The 16,546-nt window shown below is 40.3% G+C and overlaps 1 protein-coding gene across 1 annotated transcript in view; it reads left to right on the plus strand.

Annotated features, from left to right (window-relative positions):
* LOC140948675 (cytoplasmic dynein 2 heavy chain 1-like) overlaps positions 1–16,546 on the plus strand; it is a 59,996-nt gene that overhangs the window by 12,877 nt on the left and 30,573 nt on the right. The window contains exons 12-33 of the mRNA XM_073397940.1: positions 75–425; positions 841–1,084; positions 1,587–1,736; positions 2,142–2,344; positions 2,908–3,063; positions 3,754–3,865; positions 4,053–4,223; positions 4,537–4,695; positions 5,188–5,411; positions 5,858–5,990; positions 6,282–6,512; positions 7,376–7,501; positions 7,998–8,289; positions 8,685–8,923; positions 9,172–9,354; positions 10,019–10,242; positions 10,636–10,745; positions 11,171–11,379; positions 11,906–12,082; positions 12,729–13,024; positions 13,805–14,090; positions 14,260–14,358. Coding sequence (XP_073254041.1) covers positions 75–425; positions 841–1,084; positions 1,587–1,736; positions 2,142–2,344; positions 2,908–3,063; positions 3,754–3,865; positions 4,053–4,223; positions 4,537–4,695; positions 5,188–5,411; positions 5,858–5,990; positions 6,282–6,512; positions 7,376–7,501; positions 7,998–8,289; positions 8,685–8,923; positions 9,172–9,354; positions 10,019–10,242; positions 10,636–10,745; positions 11,171–11,379; positions 11,906–12,082; positions 12,729–13,024; positions 13,805–14,090; positions 14,260–14,358 — 4,375 coding nt within the window. The remainder of the gene's footprint in view (positions 1–74; positions 426–840; positions 1,085–1,586; positions 1,737–2,141; positions 2,345–2,907; positions 3,064–3,753; positions 3,866–4,052; positions 4,224–4,536; positions 4,696–5,187; positions 5,412–5,857; positions 5,991–6,281; positions 6,513–7,375; positions 7,502–7,997; positions 8,290–8,684; positions 8,924–9,171; positions 9,355–10,018; positions 10,243–10,635; positions 10,746–11,170; positions 11,380–11,905; positions 12,083–12,728; positions 13,025–13,804; positions 14,091–14,259; positions 14,359–16,546) is intronic.

Below are 16,546 nucleotides of genomic sequence, written 5' to 3' on the forward strand. Positions count from 1 at the left end.
ACATCCTTAGAGAAATACACGTACTTCTCAGTTACTGTAGTTTTATAAAAGATGCCTTTTTGTTGTCTCTGTAGGCACCAGAAATTGCAGTTTCGTCCCCCACTGGAAGAAATCAGAGCAAAATATTACAGAGAGATGAGGAAGTTCATTTCCATTCCAAATCACTTCCGTGGTGTTGGAGACGACAATAGCATCTTTCCAATAATGATCGATCAGAATTCTGCTGGTTTTATAACTGTTTATAAGAAGGCTGAGGATCTCTTCCAGCGTTTAGTAGATGTGCAGGACCAGTTCAAGGACTGGGTGGTTTTGGGGACTGTGGATCTGGAAAAACTGATTGATACCCACCTTCAGACTGTTCCAGACTGGGAGAGAAACTTCAGAGCAATCAAAGCAAAAGGACGTGAGGCTGAAAAACTACCTCTGTAAGTGATGCCAATACACCCATCCATATTAGTAGTCAAGGCTGTGCTCTAAGGAAAATTGAAGGGAGCCCAGTGCTATGAAACTGTAAAATCTAGAGTGCCCAGCATATGATTTGTATGAAAACTCTGAGATTTTCTAGTCGCCCGAGGGCAAAAGTTAGGCGCCAGGAGCCACCGGGCTCTGGTAGAGCACAGCCCTGGTAGTTTATTCGAAGATATTTAAGCTTGCATGTTAATTTTAGACTTGTAAAGGGCAAGCTTAAACTTCCGTGGAGGAAGCTAGAGGCTAATTTGCTAATTTTACTCTCATCAAATTAAAGTTTTTCAAGGGGAAAATTGGGGAGATCTAGAAAAAATTTATTTCAAGCCCTGGACTTAAATGTGACTTGCTTTCATTTCTTCTCTTTCTGAAAAGAAACATTAAAGTTGACTGTATCAGTGTGTCCACATCGCCTGTCAAATCAACAATCGATGACCACATACAGCAACTCTTTGATGCATTGTTGACCTCCCTGAGACGTTCAATCACCAATGATGTGCAGACAATTGACACCTTTCTGACATCTGCAACAGATGCTCTGTCCACCAGGCCACAGACAGTTGAGGAAATAGGCGTCGCTAATGCTAAGCACTCAGAACTTGCAACAGAGAAGTTACAGGTGATAATTCTTTGCCATGCGGAATAACATCATATTTAGTGTTGGGCATCAACTGAGATTTCATTATCGATCATTGGAAAATAATCGGTTTGACGCACCCGATGAATCATCCATTATAATCGAAAAACACTCGTAATTGTGCAAGTCAAATTGCATTTGTGTACATTGTAATACATTTTTAGTGTGTCGGATCTACGACTTGGCCTTGAGTTCAATTCTCGCCTAGAGCTCAGAACGTTTTCTGTGCTGCAGATTTTTGTGGCAGCATTTTGTGTCCAGCCGGATCATTTTGATAGCGAGAAAATAAAACAAACAAACCAAAGACCACAACAACTGCAACTGACAACAGCAGATACCGCATAAAATATGGATTGGTTAGCAACTAAGGACTTGTCAATTAACAACATTTATCATGCAGTTATTACATGTTTACAGGTCTCAACGTCAGTGCAAAAAAGTGTTCTTTTTCTGACAAACTACTAACCCATATTATCACTTCCAGGTTCACCCTTTGTTTGACAAGGCTGAATCTAAGAACAAGCTGTTGCGTTCAGTGGCCGGTGGTGGCGTTGAACAGATTGGTCAACTTCAAGCCAGATGGGATAAGTTTGAACTGATGATGGAGAGTCATGAACTAATGGTCAAGGAGCAGGTGAGCAATCCTACTTTGTACTCATTGGCCTCAGTTAAACATCTGAAACTGATTAAAGCTAAGCAAGGCAGTGCAAGCGTAATTTTGCCATTTTTGTACATATTCATTGCACCGTTACGTTTTAAACGTTTTCAGAAACATTCTAATTGTTTGAAAACTGAAATTGAGGAATTGGTTGTACTCCATTTGCCAAAATAATTTTGCTTTGGTGCGAAGACTAACATTGAAAGGAAGCTTATTAATTTGAGTAATTTGAGAAAAATGAAATGATAAAAAACCCTGTGTGGTGAACATTTTGTTTTTTGATCCTTAAAACTGTGGCTTACTGTACAAGACATTATGTCATTTCTTGATGTAAAGATACGTTCTAAAACGATGTAGTAATTATTTGAATAATCTTTAAAGGTCGAGGTGATGAAAAGTAATGTTGAGTCAAGAGTACATGCCTTCCAGCAAGAACTCGACAAATTCAGTGCTCGGTGGCACCAGTTGAAGCCGCGGGACATTGATGAATACAAAGACAGACAGTCTTGTCTTACAGCAGTCAATTCAATTAATGAAAGAAGAGCGGAATTTGGTGAACTGGAGGAGACAATGAAAAAGCTCATGTAAGTATGCAATAGGAAAAAAACTCCTGCAGAGGCATAGATTGTAGTAGTAGAGTAAACACCCAATTATCCGTTTTTTGCATGGCAATCTTATTAATAAACTGTGAGGAAAGTAACCTTTGTTGGGAGAGAGACATTTTGACAGTTCAGGCAGTTTTGACTAAACTGTGAGCGGTCTCTCTTTTTCTCAAATTTAGTGAGGGGAGTGCACGCGCGCGCGAGCGTCGAGTGGCGAAGCCGCGAGAAGCGAGAAACGAATGCGGCAGCCCGAGAAGAAAAAATAGAGACTGCTCCCATAGCCAGAGCAAATGAATTTTGCGCACGCCTCAGAACGCAAAAATACGATTGACTGATTGTCAAATCGCAAAGGCGTTTATGATTCACTTGGTAGAGCCGTATTTCTAGTGTACTGTCAAAAAGTAGGTCTCCCTTTAATGTTTACATTAAGTACAGGATGTAGATCAAAAAGTAAGCTGTTTGACAGGGATATTTTTCATTGTTGCAATGTGGCGTACTTTGCAATAAAAGGAAACGGTACTTGACATCTTATCATTTTTCTTCAGCTTTGACTGCCAGCATTTTGGTGTAGCAGAACCACAGTTTTCAGCTGCAGAAGAACTCAAGGCAGACATCACTTATCATGAATCTATGTGGGGACTGTATGAGGAGTTCAGTACTGGACTTGATGAACTTGCAAAGGAAGACTGGATATCATTCAGGTGCCATTATATTATAAAATTCTCGCTTATAATTTTTAGTTGCGTTAGTCTCTTTTGTCATTTTATAAGAACACCCAGGAACAATTATTAAGTGACTTTATCCTCGTATAAGAACTTTCCATGATGAAGGCTTTTTTTTGGCTTCGAAAAGTTCCTGTGCCCATTGAGTACACATTGTTTTCCCCCTCCTGAATTTTCCATATCTTTTTTTATTTTACTTCTCGTGGGTATTAAAGTCACCCCCAGGAAAGACAAAACTTATGCAGCAATTTTTTTTTCTGGGTTGGGGGGGGGGGGGGGGTGGGTTTTGGACAAACGAGATAATATTATATTATGGGGAATGCTTAAATGCGAATGTAGCGTGGCTGTTATGCTCTGTGTCTATGCATCCTCTTCAGCACGAATTTCTGATGGTTCTCTGGTGTGTGTTATCCGATGTTTCATAAAAAAACTTTTTACAAATAACAGCATGTAAATTGCATGAGAGAAAAAGGAACATTTTTTAAATTTTTTTACATTTAACACAGTTAGGTATGGTTTGATTCCCAACGTGTGGATTGCCATAAACAGCCTCACCGGTTATGTAGCTAAATTTGGAGTTTGGAGTTTGTACAAATGTTTGTCCAATTGACGCTTCCTTTAGCTGGTGATCTTTAATTGCTAATAGTGGCTGTCCCTTTTATATATCAGGGGAAATCTCTATCGCTTTGATGATCTCCTGACAGCCTGGTCAGAGAAATTAAGAGCAAAGGAACCAACTAGCATGACCGTTAGATTACAGAAAGAGGTTGACAAATACAAGGTATGTGTACTATTAATTTTATGTATTTAAAGTTGAAACCGACCAACTGTGCTTTCATAAAGTAATATAATTTGAGGAAATAATTGGAGCACTACGCACCAGAGTTGCGACAGTTGCTCCCAAAGTCTTTGAAGTACATGTATGTAGAGAGAGCCACTTACTGTTTGTGTGTCTTTTGAATCTTTAGAACGTTGTTCCCCTTCTGAAATATGTTCGTGGAGAGGCCCTTTCTCCTGACCACTGGCTGGAATTATTCAGACTTCTGAAGATGCCAAAAGGGACTATCCTTGAGAAATTAACATTCGGAGATGTGCTGGAAAGTGCTGATCAGATCATAGCTCATGCTGACGCACTCAAGGTTGGTTAAAGCTCCTTATAACCTTAGTGGGCTGTATGTTTGAATACTACTTGGACTGTGATCACTTTTGGACCTTGTCATTTTGCACAGAACAAAGGCAAATGTGATCACCCACAATTTGACCCGTAATGCGTGGAAAGGTTTGTTTCCATCAAGGCGCAAGGCGCATGGAATTGTGTGTAACAAAACTTCAATATCTTGAGTTGTTTAATTGACTAAGTGTTTAAATCAATCTATTAAACGTCATGCTTGAAAGTAATTGGAAAAGTGTGAATCTGATATTAATATATGTAATATATGTTATCCTTGAAAGGAGCTAAACAGTAGAGCTCAAGGAGAAGTGTCAATCCGGGAGGCTCTACGAGAGCTCGAGTTGTGGGGTGCAGGCGCAGTGTTTTCTTTGACGTCTTACGTGGATTCGCATAACAAAGAGTTGTCCATCATCAAGGACTGGAAGGATCTTGTTAATCAGGTATGGCGAGAAATACGGGACTCGTAACAACGGAGCTTAGTTGCTCACTGTAGTTAATGCTCCGACAGCTAAGTTCTGGCAACAAATAAGTGAAAACTTTGAACTGACTTTTTCATGATCAGTAACTCTAATAAGACTAAATTAGAACAAGTAAGTTGGCATCACCAACTTATAACTTTTTTTTGCTAGTTTAATTTTCGACACCTTCAAAGATATTTACGGAGTAAAACTAAACATACTTTTTTTTTGAAAATACGTCTACATGCAATGTGAGTGCAGTTCTTACGTTCCTATCGATCGTTTTCACCTGACGTCACGGTGCCCATATTGGTGTACAAAACAACGAAACCGGCGGCCATGTTGGTGTACAGAAAAAAATCCTGTGGGGATTTCTAACGTAAAAAAGTTATTTTGTTCCAACAAATTTGCATAGCTGCTTACCACGAGAGTGAAAACGACCTATACTAATCACCGGCTACTTTCATGTTACAGGTGGGTGACAACCAGTGCCTGTTGCAGTCCCTGAAGGATTCTCCTTACTACAAAGGATTCGAAGACAAAGCATCCCTTTGGGAAACTCGTCTGGCTGACTTGGACGAGTACCTTCACAACCTGAACCAGATCCAGAGGAAGTGGGTGTATCTGGAGCCCATCTTTGGCCGCGGAGCTCTACCTAGAGAGCAGGGACGGTTTAAGAGAGTGGATGATGATTTCAGGTTTGTTGTATCGGAATTTATTTGGGATCGTTTCGTTTTAAAGTCAACAATTGTGTTGTATTGTTGTCAGGAATGCTATTTTTTGGAACTCTTATTGTTAAGCACATGTAGTACTTGTACGATTGGATGTTTAAATATCCTGTGGCTGAATGTAAGCGTGCTCTTTTGAAAATTTCCCCATCATGGTTAGATAAGGTGTTTTTTTTCGTTTTAGTGTTTTTTCGTCAGTTTACTATGTATTTACTCTCAACAATGCGTGAAATTGTCGATGTATTCTCCTGTAGCCTACAACGAGTCTTATGAGAAAAAGAACTTCAAATTTCGTTTTTTAACGTCCACTATTTATCCACTTTTTTGTGGAAACAGTATTAGTGACTGGTTGTATTGTAAATGTGAATGTGATGGTGCATGTTGAATTTAAACAAAGCTTGTTTCTCTCTGAACAGAACCATTATGCAGGATGTTTCGAATGACAACCGAGTGCTGTCACTTGTGGCACAGTCAGGCATTCGGAACACATTAGTAACCCTTCTGGATCAGCTACAAAGATGCCAGAAATCTCTAAATGAATTCTTAGAGGTATGTCGTTTTCTAAGACCTTGTAAATGTGCGATGTCACATTTCGCCTTGTTTCTTCCCTTTTTCTCTGCGCACTTCCAGCAAATTACAAATAAAACCGTAGTAGTTATTTCGGGTAGTATATTACAGACTACGAATATTGGGGCGCATACGTTTTAGTGATAAATATCGTTAAATGAAATTTCAAGTAGTTAACAACAAGGAGCGCGACGCCTTTGGGTAGTGTAATATATCAGAGTAAGGCAACTGCAAGTGTATTTTTATGACCAATTACAACCCTAAATTCATCAGGAAAAAAGAGCCCTGTTTCCGCGCTTTTACTTCATTGGTGACGATGACCTGCTTGAAATCCTTGGCCAAGCCACCAATCCATTGGTGATACAGTCGCATTTGAAGAAACTTTTTGCTGGGATACACAACGTGGCATTCGATGAAGGATGTAAGAATATCGTGGCCATGAAGTCTCTTGATGGTGAGTTGGTACCGCTGAAAAGACCTGTCACCATTACTCCAGAGGTAGAGGTAGGTGTCTACACCACTGAAAGGCTGCTTAGTTTTTAACTAGTATATAACACACCTGTTAAGGTTAGTATTACCACGACAGTGGAACTGAACTTTGGCCTTGCTTGGAGGGGGACCAGTGTATCAAGTGAAAATACTTTAACATGACGTTGTGAAAAGGGTGTTCTTGAAACTAAGCAAACTCTTTGCATTCGGAAAAACAGGTCATGTGTGTATATATAAGGTTTCTGACGATCAAAATCTGTGTATCCATATTCAGGCTCACTTCCATAAGCTTCTTGGACGTTCTCGTAAAAGGCTACAAGTCTGATCATTTTCCCGCATGATGATGTTATCAAAAGCATTACATAGTGGCCTTGAACGACATTGGCTACAAGTCTAATAGTTTAACTGAGCACGTTACCCTAAGCCAGTGAACAAGGAAAGTCTTCACTGGGCGTTGAAAAGTAACTAGAGCATTGTACAAACCAATTGGCAGCTTCGGAAGTTACAAAAACCTGAGGCTTTCGTTTCAGTGACAATAACACCATTGTGATTCATCCCTTAGAACACATCCCTTATAGACCAAGTAAGACCAACCAATAAATCGTGACTAGAATCTGAACCTGAAAAAAGGTAATTGTTTTCAGAGTACTGTAGTCTGCTCTCAATTTGTTTGGGCCCTTCTACTACTGACAGTACACGGGTAACTGATGCAAAGTGCTGCAACTAATTTGTTTATCTCTTTGGTGCGCTTCGCCATTCTCGTGAGAGATAAACAACAATTTGCTGCCACTTTAGTTTAATCCTGAATGTCATTTTTCATATTCATGAAATGCAGGAAATACGATGCTTTATGACAGTTTTCTTTGCTTTATTAACAGGTCTGGCTCGGTGATCTCGCTAATGAAATGAAAGACACTCTGAAGCAACTACTGACTGATTGCCTCAGTGCCAGTAAGAGGGGAGGATCCGGGGGAGGAGTTGATCCTTCCAAGTTTCCCTCGCAGGTTTGGTATCAATGTAGTTATTTGATTGTCGATTGTCAAACGCATTTCTACAAAACCTCATGGGTAAATGTGTTTCTGATTTTAGTACCCCTCCCTTTCACGTCTCTGGCTTTACTCTTCTCCTTTTTTACGTTTTACTTCACAAAATCCTCTCTGAAACTCCAGTGTCTTTTATAGAGATTACTACTCAAGGGCGTTAGAAAGAAGGAATTTCCGAAGCTTTAATTTCCCCTCACGCATATCAACTTACTTTCTGGTGTTTTTAAACTAGCCAAGTACACTGCCTTTTTGGCCAACGTATGACTTGTCATTTTCTCTATCTACAGGTTTCTTCTGAAAATTTATTGTTTGTCCTCTCCCCACCCCCCTTTTTTTGTAGTATATTGTAGTTTTTCAATTTTTTATATTGTAGTTTTTAACAGGTGAAGAGCCACTAGGTGGATACACTGTTAATAAACCATTATTATTACGTTCGCTTATCCCTTAATTTTCGCAGATCCTGTGCCTTGCTGAACAAATCCAGTTCACAGATCGTTGTGAGGCTGCCATTAAAAGCAACTCTCTTCAAGAATTTCAGATTGAGATGGAGTCCCAGCTAGAATCGTACACTAGTGCAGAAATTGGTGGAGGAGATGCCCCTGAGTCTCACGTTCTTGAACTGAAGTTGAAGGCGCTGATACTGGACACAATCCATGCTATTGATGTGGTGCAACAGCTGATCAAACATGGCGTGAAGTCTGCAGATGAATGGATGTGGCAGAAGCAGCTGCGATTTTACATGCAAAAGAGTATGTTCCCTGATTTACAGAGAATGTACCGATGGGAAATTTAGCACTACCGTTTCGTTACCGAAAACTGAACAACTTTCTAGTAATAAGGACATCGGAGAGCGGATTTGTCACGTGAAGATGTTTTCAATTTAAACTTTTTGAGCCCTTGTGTTTTATGGTCCTTTGCTTTATCTAACTCATTACGATAATGTTATCGTTGCCCTTTCTCAGCCACTAAGTAGTTCATTGTGGGTCCTCATACTGCCGGCGTTACGTGCCCCAAGTACTTCAAACAAATTTTTGATTTTAAAACTTAATATTGAATTTGCTCTCGAGGAATTGTTTCTCCTTTTGTAATGTCTATAGTACTTTGTCTTCATTAAATTTGTTACTACACACTTTTCCCTTGCCAGATGTTTGCTTGATACGTATGTGCGATGCAGAGTTCCATTACACTTATGAATATCAAGGCAATGCTGCCAAACTTGTACACACCCCTCTCACGGATAAGTGCTACCTTACATTGACTCAAGGGATGCACATGGGTCTTGGTGGAAACCCATATGGCCCTGCGGGCACTGGCAAAACAGAATCAGTCAAAGCTCTAGGCGGCTTGTTTGGAAGACAAGTTCTTGTGTTCAACTGTGATGAGGTACTTGTTGAAAACATTTCCCGTAGGAATATATGTTACAGGTCAAAATTAAATTCAGGTTAAAGTTTTGTAACGTAGGGTGATTCTCAATGTCCTTTGTGCTCCTAGCCCTAATTATTTATGAATTAGGGCTAGGAGGCAAAGGAAATAACAATGTTCTTCCAGCATAGACAACTAAAGTAAAGGTCTTAGGAACAGGTTATTACTATTTCGTTGCACTAAAAGCAATTATTCACTTGGATTTGTAGGGCATTGATGTGAAATCGATGGGTCGTATCTTCATTGGGCTCGTCAAGTGTGGTGCCTGGGGCTGCTTCGATGAGTTTAATCGCTTGGAAGAAGCCGTGTTATCTGCCGTCTCCATGCAGATTCAGACCATACAAGCTGCTCTCAAGAGCAAGCTACCCTCTACTGAGCTACTTGGCAGACAGGTGTGTTGATTTTCCCGTTATTTGAGGACACGTAGCATTTCTATTAAAAAAAGTAACTCGCCAATGAGGCATTCTTGTCGAATATGTCGCCCATTTGTAGCGTTTCCTCATTATTGGTTCACGAACCTTTTCACTCTTAAAAAGACTAAAGTCAAATTTCAACTAGGCTTGAAAATTTCAATATTTTAAATAGTTAAAAACAAATGAAATGTTGTGAAAGAACTGCTCAGTAGCTTTCAGTTGAATGGTGACATCGCAAGATTTAGTCCACAGACCCAAAGTTAATTAAAGCAATCTAACAAGACTCCATTACTTTGTGCGAGGGGTTAATTCTTTCTTGAGTGGAAGAGGTGGTTTGGAAACGAAAGGTGTGTTATGTCAGCTTCCCTTTTCTCATACAAAAACCCTGGCTTTATTAGACTGTGGTCTCCCTCTCTAATCGTCAGTCGAGAAAGTTCTTTGAGTTGGCCATTTCTAAGTTGTGCTTGAGACTTGCTCTGAGTTTTGTCTATTTTCACAATGGGACTGTTTTGGGTAACGAATATGTGACCCAGTACACTACGCAGCCTTTCGTCTTAAAATCCTTTCTATTCACTTTCGAGCTCTTCAACTTGTCTATGATCACAAGACACTAACAAACCGTGGTTATTTTCTTTCGTCGTAGGTTGATTTAGATCCCAACTCAGGAATTTTCATCACATTGAATCCAGCTGGTAAGGGTTACGGAGGACGACAAAAGCTTCCTGATAATCTGAAGCAGCTGTTCCGTCCTGTGGCCATGTCCCGTCCTGATAATGAACTCATTGCTGAAGTCATCATGTTCTCTGAAGGATTCAAGGAAGCTAAGAGCTTGGGAAGGAAACTGGTGGCCATCTTTAACCTATCAAAGTACGTGGCTTGCTACTGAATATGTGTTAATCTCATCTCTTACACTACAGTCTTCAATATTTAGTCGTCATTGCTCTGGTGCATTGACCAACGTGTCATTATTGGTTTAATAAAAATTCATAGTTCGGAAGTATGATGTACGAGCGTCAGTGTCTTAAGCCGACTTTTGCCCAAGACGCCTTTTGTTGTTTCGATTTAAGTTTCTAATTTGCTTCACGTTTTTTTCCACCCCATCATTTTGATGCATATAAGCTAACAAAAAAGGCCTCCTGCCTTTTTTTTTTTTGACAACAGCGATGAATACCTATGCTCTAGACGTTTTTCCAATGTTGAATTATGTAAGAAAAAACTGATTAAATTGTTCTACAATTACCTTTCTTTTTGTTTTGTCAGGGAACTCTTGTCTCAGCAACAGCATTATGACTGGGGTCTCCGTGCATTGAAGACTGTGCTGAGGGGCTGTGGGAACTTGCTACAGTCACACAAACAAACTAATGGACAAGGTAAAACCTGAAAGAAAATTCTCCAATTTTGCAAATCCTCTCCCCTCTCCTCTGCTTTATGAATGCTGTTTTGACCATGAGATTAAAGGCAAATTGTCACTTTTTGGTCGACAACTCTCAGAGAGAGAGAGAGAGAGAGGGGGGGGGGGGGGGGGGGGGGGGGCTCTTCTAAGTTGCATCCTTCTTTTGAGTGAGTTTCAGAAAATGAGCCCACTTTGAAATTGTATGAAGGCTTTTCTGTTTTGAACACAAGATTGTTCGTCAGGAATTTCATGCAACAGGTATCCAAATTTGCAATGCACCTTTCTTTTGTGCGATTGTAAAGAAAAAAACTGCTTGCAGTGTTCTTTTTTATACTTTTAGTTCACAAAGTGTTACTTGCTTTGATTATTCAGTTATGATCGAATGTTGTGTGATTCTTTCAGTTAATGCCAATGTGGAAGCGAGGCTAGTGGTTCAAGCTGTGCGTGTAAACACCCTTTCTAAGCTGACCTTCGCAGACTCTAAGAGATTTGATGCTCTTGTTCGGGACATCTTCCCTGGTGTGGATTTCAAAGGGGTGGAGTATGCTGAGCTTGCAGATGCTTTGCGTGCCGCAGCTCAAGAATCTAACCTTATGGTTATGGAGACACAGGTGAGAGGTAGATGGGAGTGATAGTTACGATTGTGGAAGGCATGTCTTTGACAACTTACCTTAAAAGGTAGTTCCCTACATTAGTTATAGATTCAAGTGCACTTTTTCACAGTAAAATGAAGGTTTCGTAAGCAGAGCCAGAACACGCACAGTTAGCCATTAAAACGTTACCTTTGCTGACAGTCACCTGTTTATCAGGAGACTAAGAATTTCCTCCATGGCGATTACCAGAAGGTTTATCAAAGTTGAAAAAAACCAATGGATATCATGATTCTTGCGAAATAATTGCCACACATTGTATTAATTCTCGGCATGGCCTCTGTTAAAAAGTATAAATAAATCGAAATAAAATAAAAAAACGCTGTAAATCTGTTCACGTCTTGATTCAAGAGTTATTTTTAGTTATTGTCAGTTAGTTCACTGGTTATATTATACTTCCAAGCGTTAGTTACACGACAGTTAACATGTTACCTGCTTTCACAGGAAGTGCATTTTATTTAAATGGGGATCGACAATACTTTTACAGGTTAAAAAGGCCCTTGAACTATACGAGCAGCTTAGACAGCGAATGGGTGTGGTGGTCATTGGCCCCTCGGGCTCAGGGAAGAGCACCATCTGGAAAGTGCTGCGTCTGGCCCTTGGTAAAGTGGGCCAAACTGTGAAGCATTATACCATGAATCCCAAAGCCATGCCACGAACTCAGGTCAGTGTAGTTTAGTTTATTTTGTAACTTAGAAGTTGTGTTTTGAAACATGCATTGGAATTCGCGAAAGGTACGACTATACTTGAGCAAAAGCCATGTACTTATCACCGTAGATAGTTTGTCTTTTGGATTGTATATACGTTTAAATCTTTGGTCTTGTAACCGTGTTTGATTTTACTTAATTATTTGTTTACTCTGTGTTGCATTAGTTGTAGTCTACTACGGCTCCCGTATGCCTGTTTCTAGACAACTGTCAAAGTGTAGTCTGCATGACCTAGTAGTTCGAAGCGCGGATTATCACTAACCGTGTTTGAAATTGTAAGCCAAAATTATCAACAGGAATTTACAAGCCAAATTTCAAGTTAATCCTAGTTTATCTTTTTGGTCATATTTCTATCATCTAAAAGAAGTCAGCTTTTCTAGTAGTCTTCTTAATTTTTTCACTTTTTCATCCAGATTTAATTACTTTCTACGCGGATTTGCGCCACTTTACACCGTAAACATTTTTCTTTTGTTTTACGCTTTTCACTGCGGATGGAATTTTATTATCTACACGTATGAGGCTAAAATGTTGCTCATGTATTGCCTAGCCATCAGGATTTATCACCTGTTTGCTAATTTACATAAGCGCTTATTTCCTCCACAGTTACTAGGACAGATTGACATGGATACTCGAGAATGGTCAGATGGAGTCTTGACGAACGCTGCTCGACAAGTAGTTCGTGAACCAATCGATATCCAGTCGTGGATCGTCTGTGATGGAGACATTGATCCTGAGTGGATAGAGTCGCTCAACTCCGTGCTTGATGATAACAGACTATTGACCATGCCCTCTGGTGAAAGGATTCAGTTTGGACCAAACGTTAACTTCCTGTTTGAATCGCATGACCTAAGTTGTGCCTCTCCTGCTACTATTTCGCGCATGGGTATGATTTTCTTAAGGTAAGTGAGACCAATTGCGTATGTGACTTAAAGGCAGTATTCACACTTGTTACCCAGGCACGGTGCCCGTTGAGCACTATTAAATGTGAACACACCCTTTTTTTCAAGAACCCACTCTAGAATTCGGGCACGGTGCTGATGCCCAAGTTGTATTCGGGCGCAAAAGTGGGCACTGCGTCCTTGTGTGCACACCGTTTTTGTTAGTTCTGAGGCAGTCTACTTGTTTAGATATGGCGTCTGACAGGGCGAAATGGAGTAACTATGTACAGTATTGGGTACTCAAGGTGAACACAACACCCTTTTATGCCGTTACTCGGGTAGTCGTTCACAGGCCCCAAGTGTGGACAGCCACTAAGATACCATTGGCTGTGTGGTAGCCTGTGATCATTGCCTTCCTATGTCTGTATATGTCTTTCCCCCCTCTCTTTTCAAAAGTAACAGGAAAAAAAAAACGTCTTTTCGAAGGTTAGCCTTGTGGGTACGAGTAATGGTAATTTACGCTGTACAGATCCTTTACTCCCTTGCATTTGCCATGATACGGGCATTGTGACAAGAAAACGTGTCATACGTTCGCTTAAATTATGAGCGGCTCCTACAATACAAGTGATAGTGCTAGTGTATTAAGAAAGCACACGAGTATTATTTGGGAGGGTTGCGAGACCTAATGTAAGAACAATGATAAGTTACCCAGCCCTTTTTTGTTTTGTTTGTTTTGTTTTTTTTTTTCGTGCTGGAGTTCCTGATCGCTCAAACACGCCTGTACTTTCTTTCATGTTACAGCGACGAGGACACAGATGTGAAGGCGTTGGTGAAGTCATGGCTCTTAAGTCAGCCAGAGGAGGATCGTCGTATGCTGGAGACATTCCTAGAGGATCATTTCTACAAGGCACTGGACTGGGTGCTAAAACAAAATGAGTTTGTTGTGGAGACTAGTTTGGTGGGCGTGGTGATGAATGGTTTGTCCCACATGCATGGAGTCAAGGTCAAACAGGAGTTTGCGTGTGCTTTGATCAGGGGACTCGGGGCTAACTTGTCTTCAACTGCCAAAACAGCATTTGCTAAAGAGGTTTGTATATTACTGGAGCCGCTGTTGCACGGTCATTTGAACTGCCTTGATTTTGTAACGAAAATATGAAATTGAAATTCACTTTCCTGTTCCTGTCAATCGTTTTGTGGGACCTACATATCTCATCAACCTGATTTCAATTTTGCTTTTTCCTTTTTTTCCTTTTAAGGTGTTTCACTGGACCCATGAAATGCCGCCTGATCAAAAACGACCGCTGGACACATATTATGACAGTGACAGAGGCCGGCTGGCATCGTACCAACTGGAGGTGAGGCGTGCGTGCTCATCATTCTCTGATTAAGCTGTAAAAATATCTGAATATTAAGGCATTTACAAGAATTAGGGAAGTTCTAAAATGTGCTCTACACATAAGTTAACACTTTGACAAATTCTGTTTTGAAGCTAGACATTTTTCAAACAGTATTACGCTAACTAGCGTTTTTGCCACTCAACTTAGTGTAAAATGTGCCTTAAAAATTAGTTAAAACTTTGGCTGAATCTGTATAAAAGCTCTTAATTTTACTTTACAAACATTAAGTGGCTAATTAGCGTTTTTGGCCCCAAAAACACAGTAGATTTTTAGGGCCGATATTTCGCTAGATATTTTGTGTTAAGAGGTGAAGATTGCAAAGATCTCTGAGGTTAGCCGTTCTACATTCCCTTCAATTCGATTTGTTTACACCCGACGATTTCTGTGGGCAAATTCGTATGCTAATATACCAAAGTGTAAACGGTGACGTCACAGTGGGTTGAGGTTAAACTTATTTCCAGGTCAAGTAGAAGTTGGAGGGTCTCTTGAGAGTGTCTCATGGCTAGTTAGACTGAGAATTATGTTAAGGTCTTGAGGTGGTGTTGAGGTGAGAAGTGTATTGTTTGGTGGTGTGACGGATCCGCCCAACCATCCGGGTGGTATTGCAAATATATAGGGAAAAGAACAATAGAAAGGCCGTCAGCCAATGAGGAAGAGCTGACGTCATGATCTAACTAGTTAATGACAGGTTTGACCGTTTGGTGAACGTGTTGGTAAGGAAACTGCTCACTCTCTTGGTACACTTTGAATATTTACTGGTAAAGTTAATTTACATGCATAAATCGAATAATGAAGTTAAGACCGTCGCAAGATAAAAAAAAACCAGCTATTTAATGTGTTCACGCAACGAAAGCAAAAAAGTGCCGAAGTCGAACAGTTGCAATTATAGTGATTAAGATCATTCCTGAAATCAAATAAAGAACTCAGTGATCGAATAAGGGAGTCGTCGGATGAAGACTTGTATGGCATGGTTTGAATTCATGAAATAAACGTTGATATGGACTTTATTTTGGGATGTGCGGTCTGATTTACGAATACAAATAAGTCATGATTGGTTTTGGTACCTAATCAACCACCAAATTTCTGTAGGACACGGTAGCCCGTTATTAACAGAAAATCATCGGTTACCGCACTGATTCACAATAGACACTTTAAGACACACCGTTTCTGCCTTTGGATACAGGTAGAAGAACATCTTTCCTATGAGTGTGTTTGTTAAATAATAATGGAGATCATATGTCCCCAAAATACAACAATACATTCGCAGCCCTTCCCAGTACTGAGTAGGCTAACCGTTCCGGCTCTAAGGTTAAGTGGAATTCCACACACATTTACAGAAACGTTTCTTCTTAAGGTGTGTTATAAGCGTTTTTTCATACACCTCAGTGATTGAAGTTCAACCCTTTGAAGCTAAAGCTACTGTGCTACGTGGCGCGAAGAGTTCTTTGCGTGTTCCTTCAGGACTTGTAGAGACCGTTTGCATTTGGCTCGTCTGGTTTCAAAAGTAAGTGTTCAATATTTAGGTTCCGAAACCGGTGTTGCAGTCATAGCTGAGCAACGCAAAGCATTACGTTCTCCTTAGAACTTAACCATGGTACACATACAACCCGGTACCAAATTGATCAGTGCCACTTTGCCTACACCATGGAAAGCCTGGTTCCGTACGTACTGAAGATTTCTTTGCGTGTTCCCTCAGGACTTGTAGAGACCGTTTGCATTTGGCTCGTCCGGTCTCAAAAGTAAGTGTTCAATATTTTGGTTCCGAAACCGGTGTTGCAGTCATAGCTGAGCAACGCAAAGCGTTACGTTCTCCTTAGAACTTAACCATGGTACACATACAACCCGGTACCAAATTGATCAGTGCCACTTTGCCTACACCATGGAAAGCCTGGTTCCGTACGTACTGAAAACTATACGGGGTTTTTTGACTCCAACAAGCATAGACTCAACCAGCTACCAATTGCAACTTAAGAGAAGGAATTTTTTTACAGGATATTATCGTCCTTGTTTGATATCGTTGAATGACACCGCGATCGTAAGAAATTTCTATCTTGATGTATATCGAAGAAGCTTTTTAAAAATTTGCCGCCAACTTGAAGAGAATTTGCGTATGACCACTTTTGAATATAATCCGCGCTCGATCCGT

This window comes from Porites lutea, chromosome 9 (assembly GCF_958299795.1).
Source record: "Porites lutea chromosome 9, jaPorLute2.1, whole genome shotgun sequence".
NCBI lineage: Eukaryota > Metazoa > Cnidaria > Anthozoa > Scleractinia > Poritidae > Porites > Porites lutea.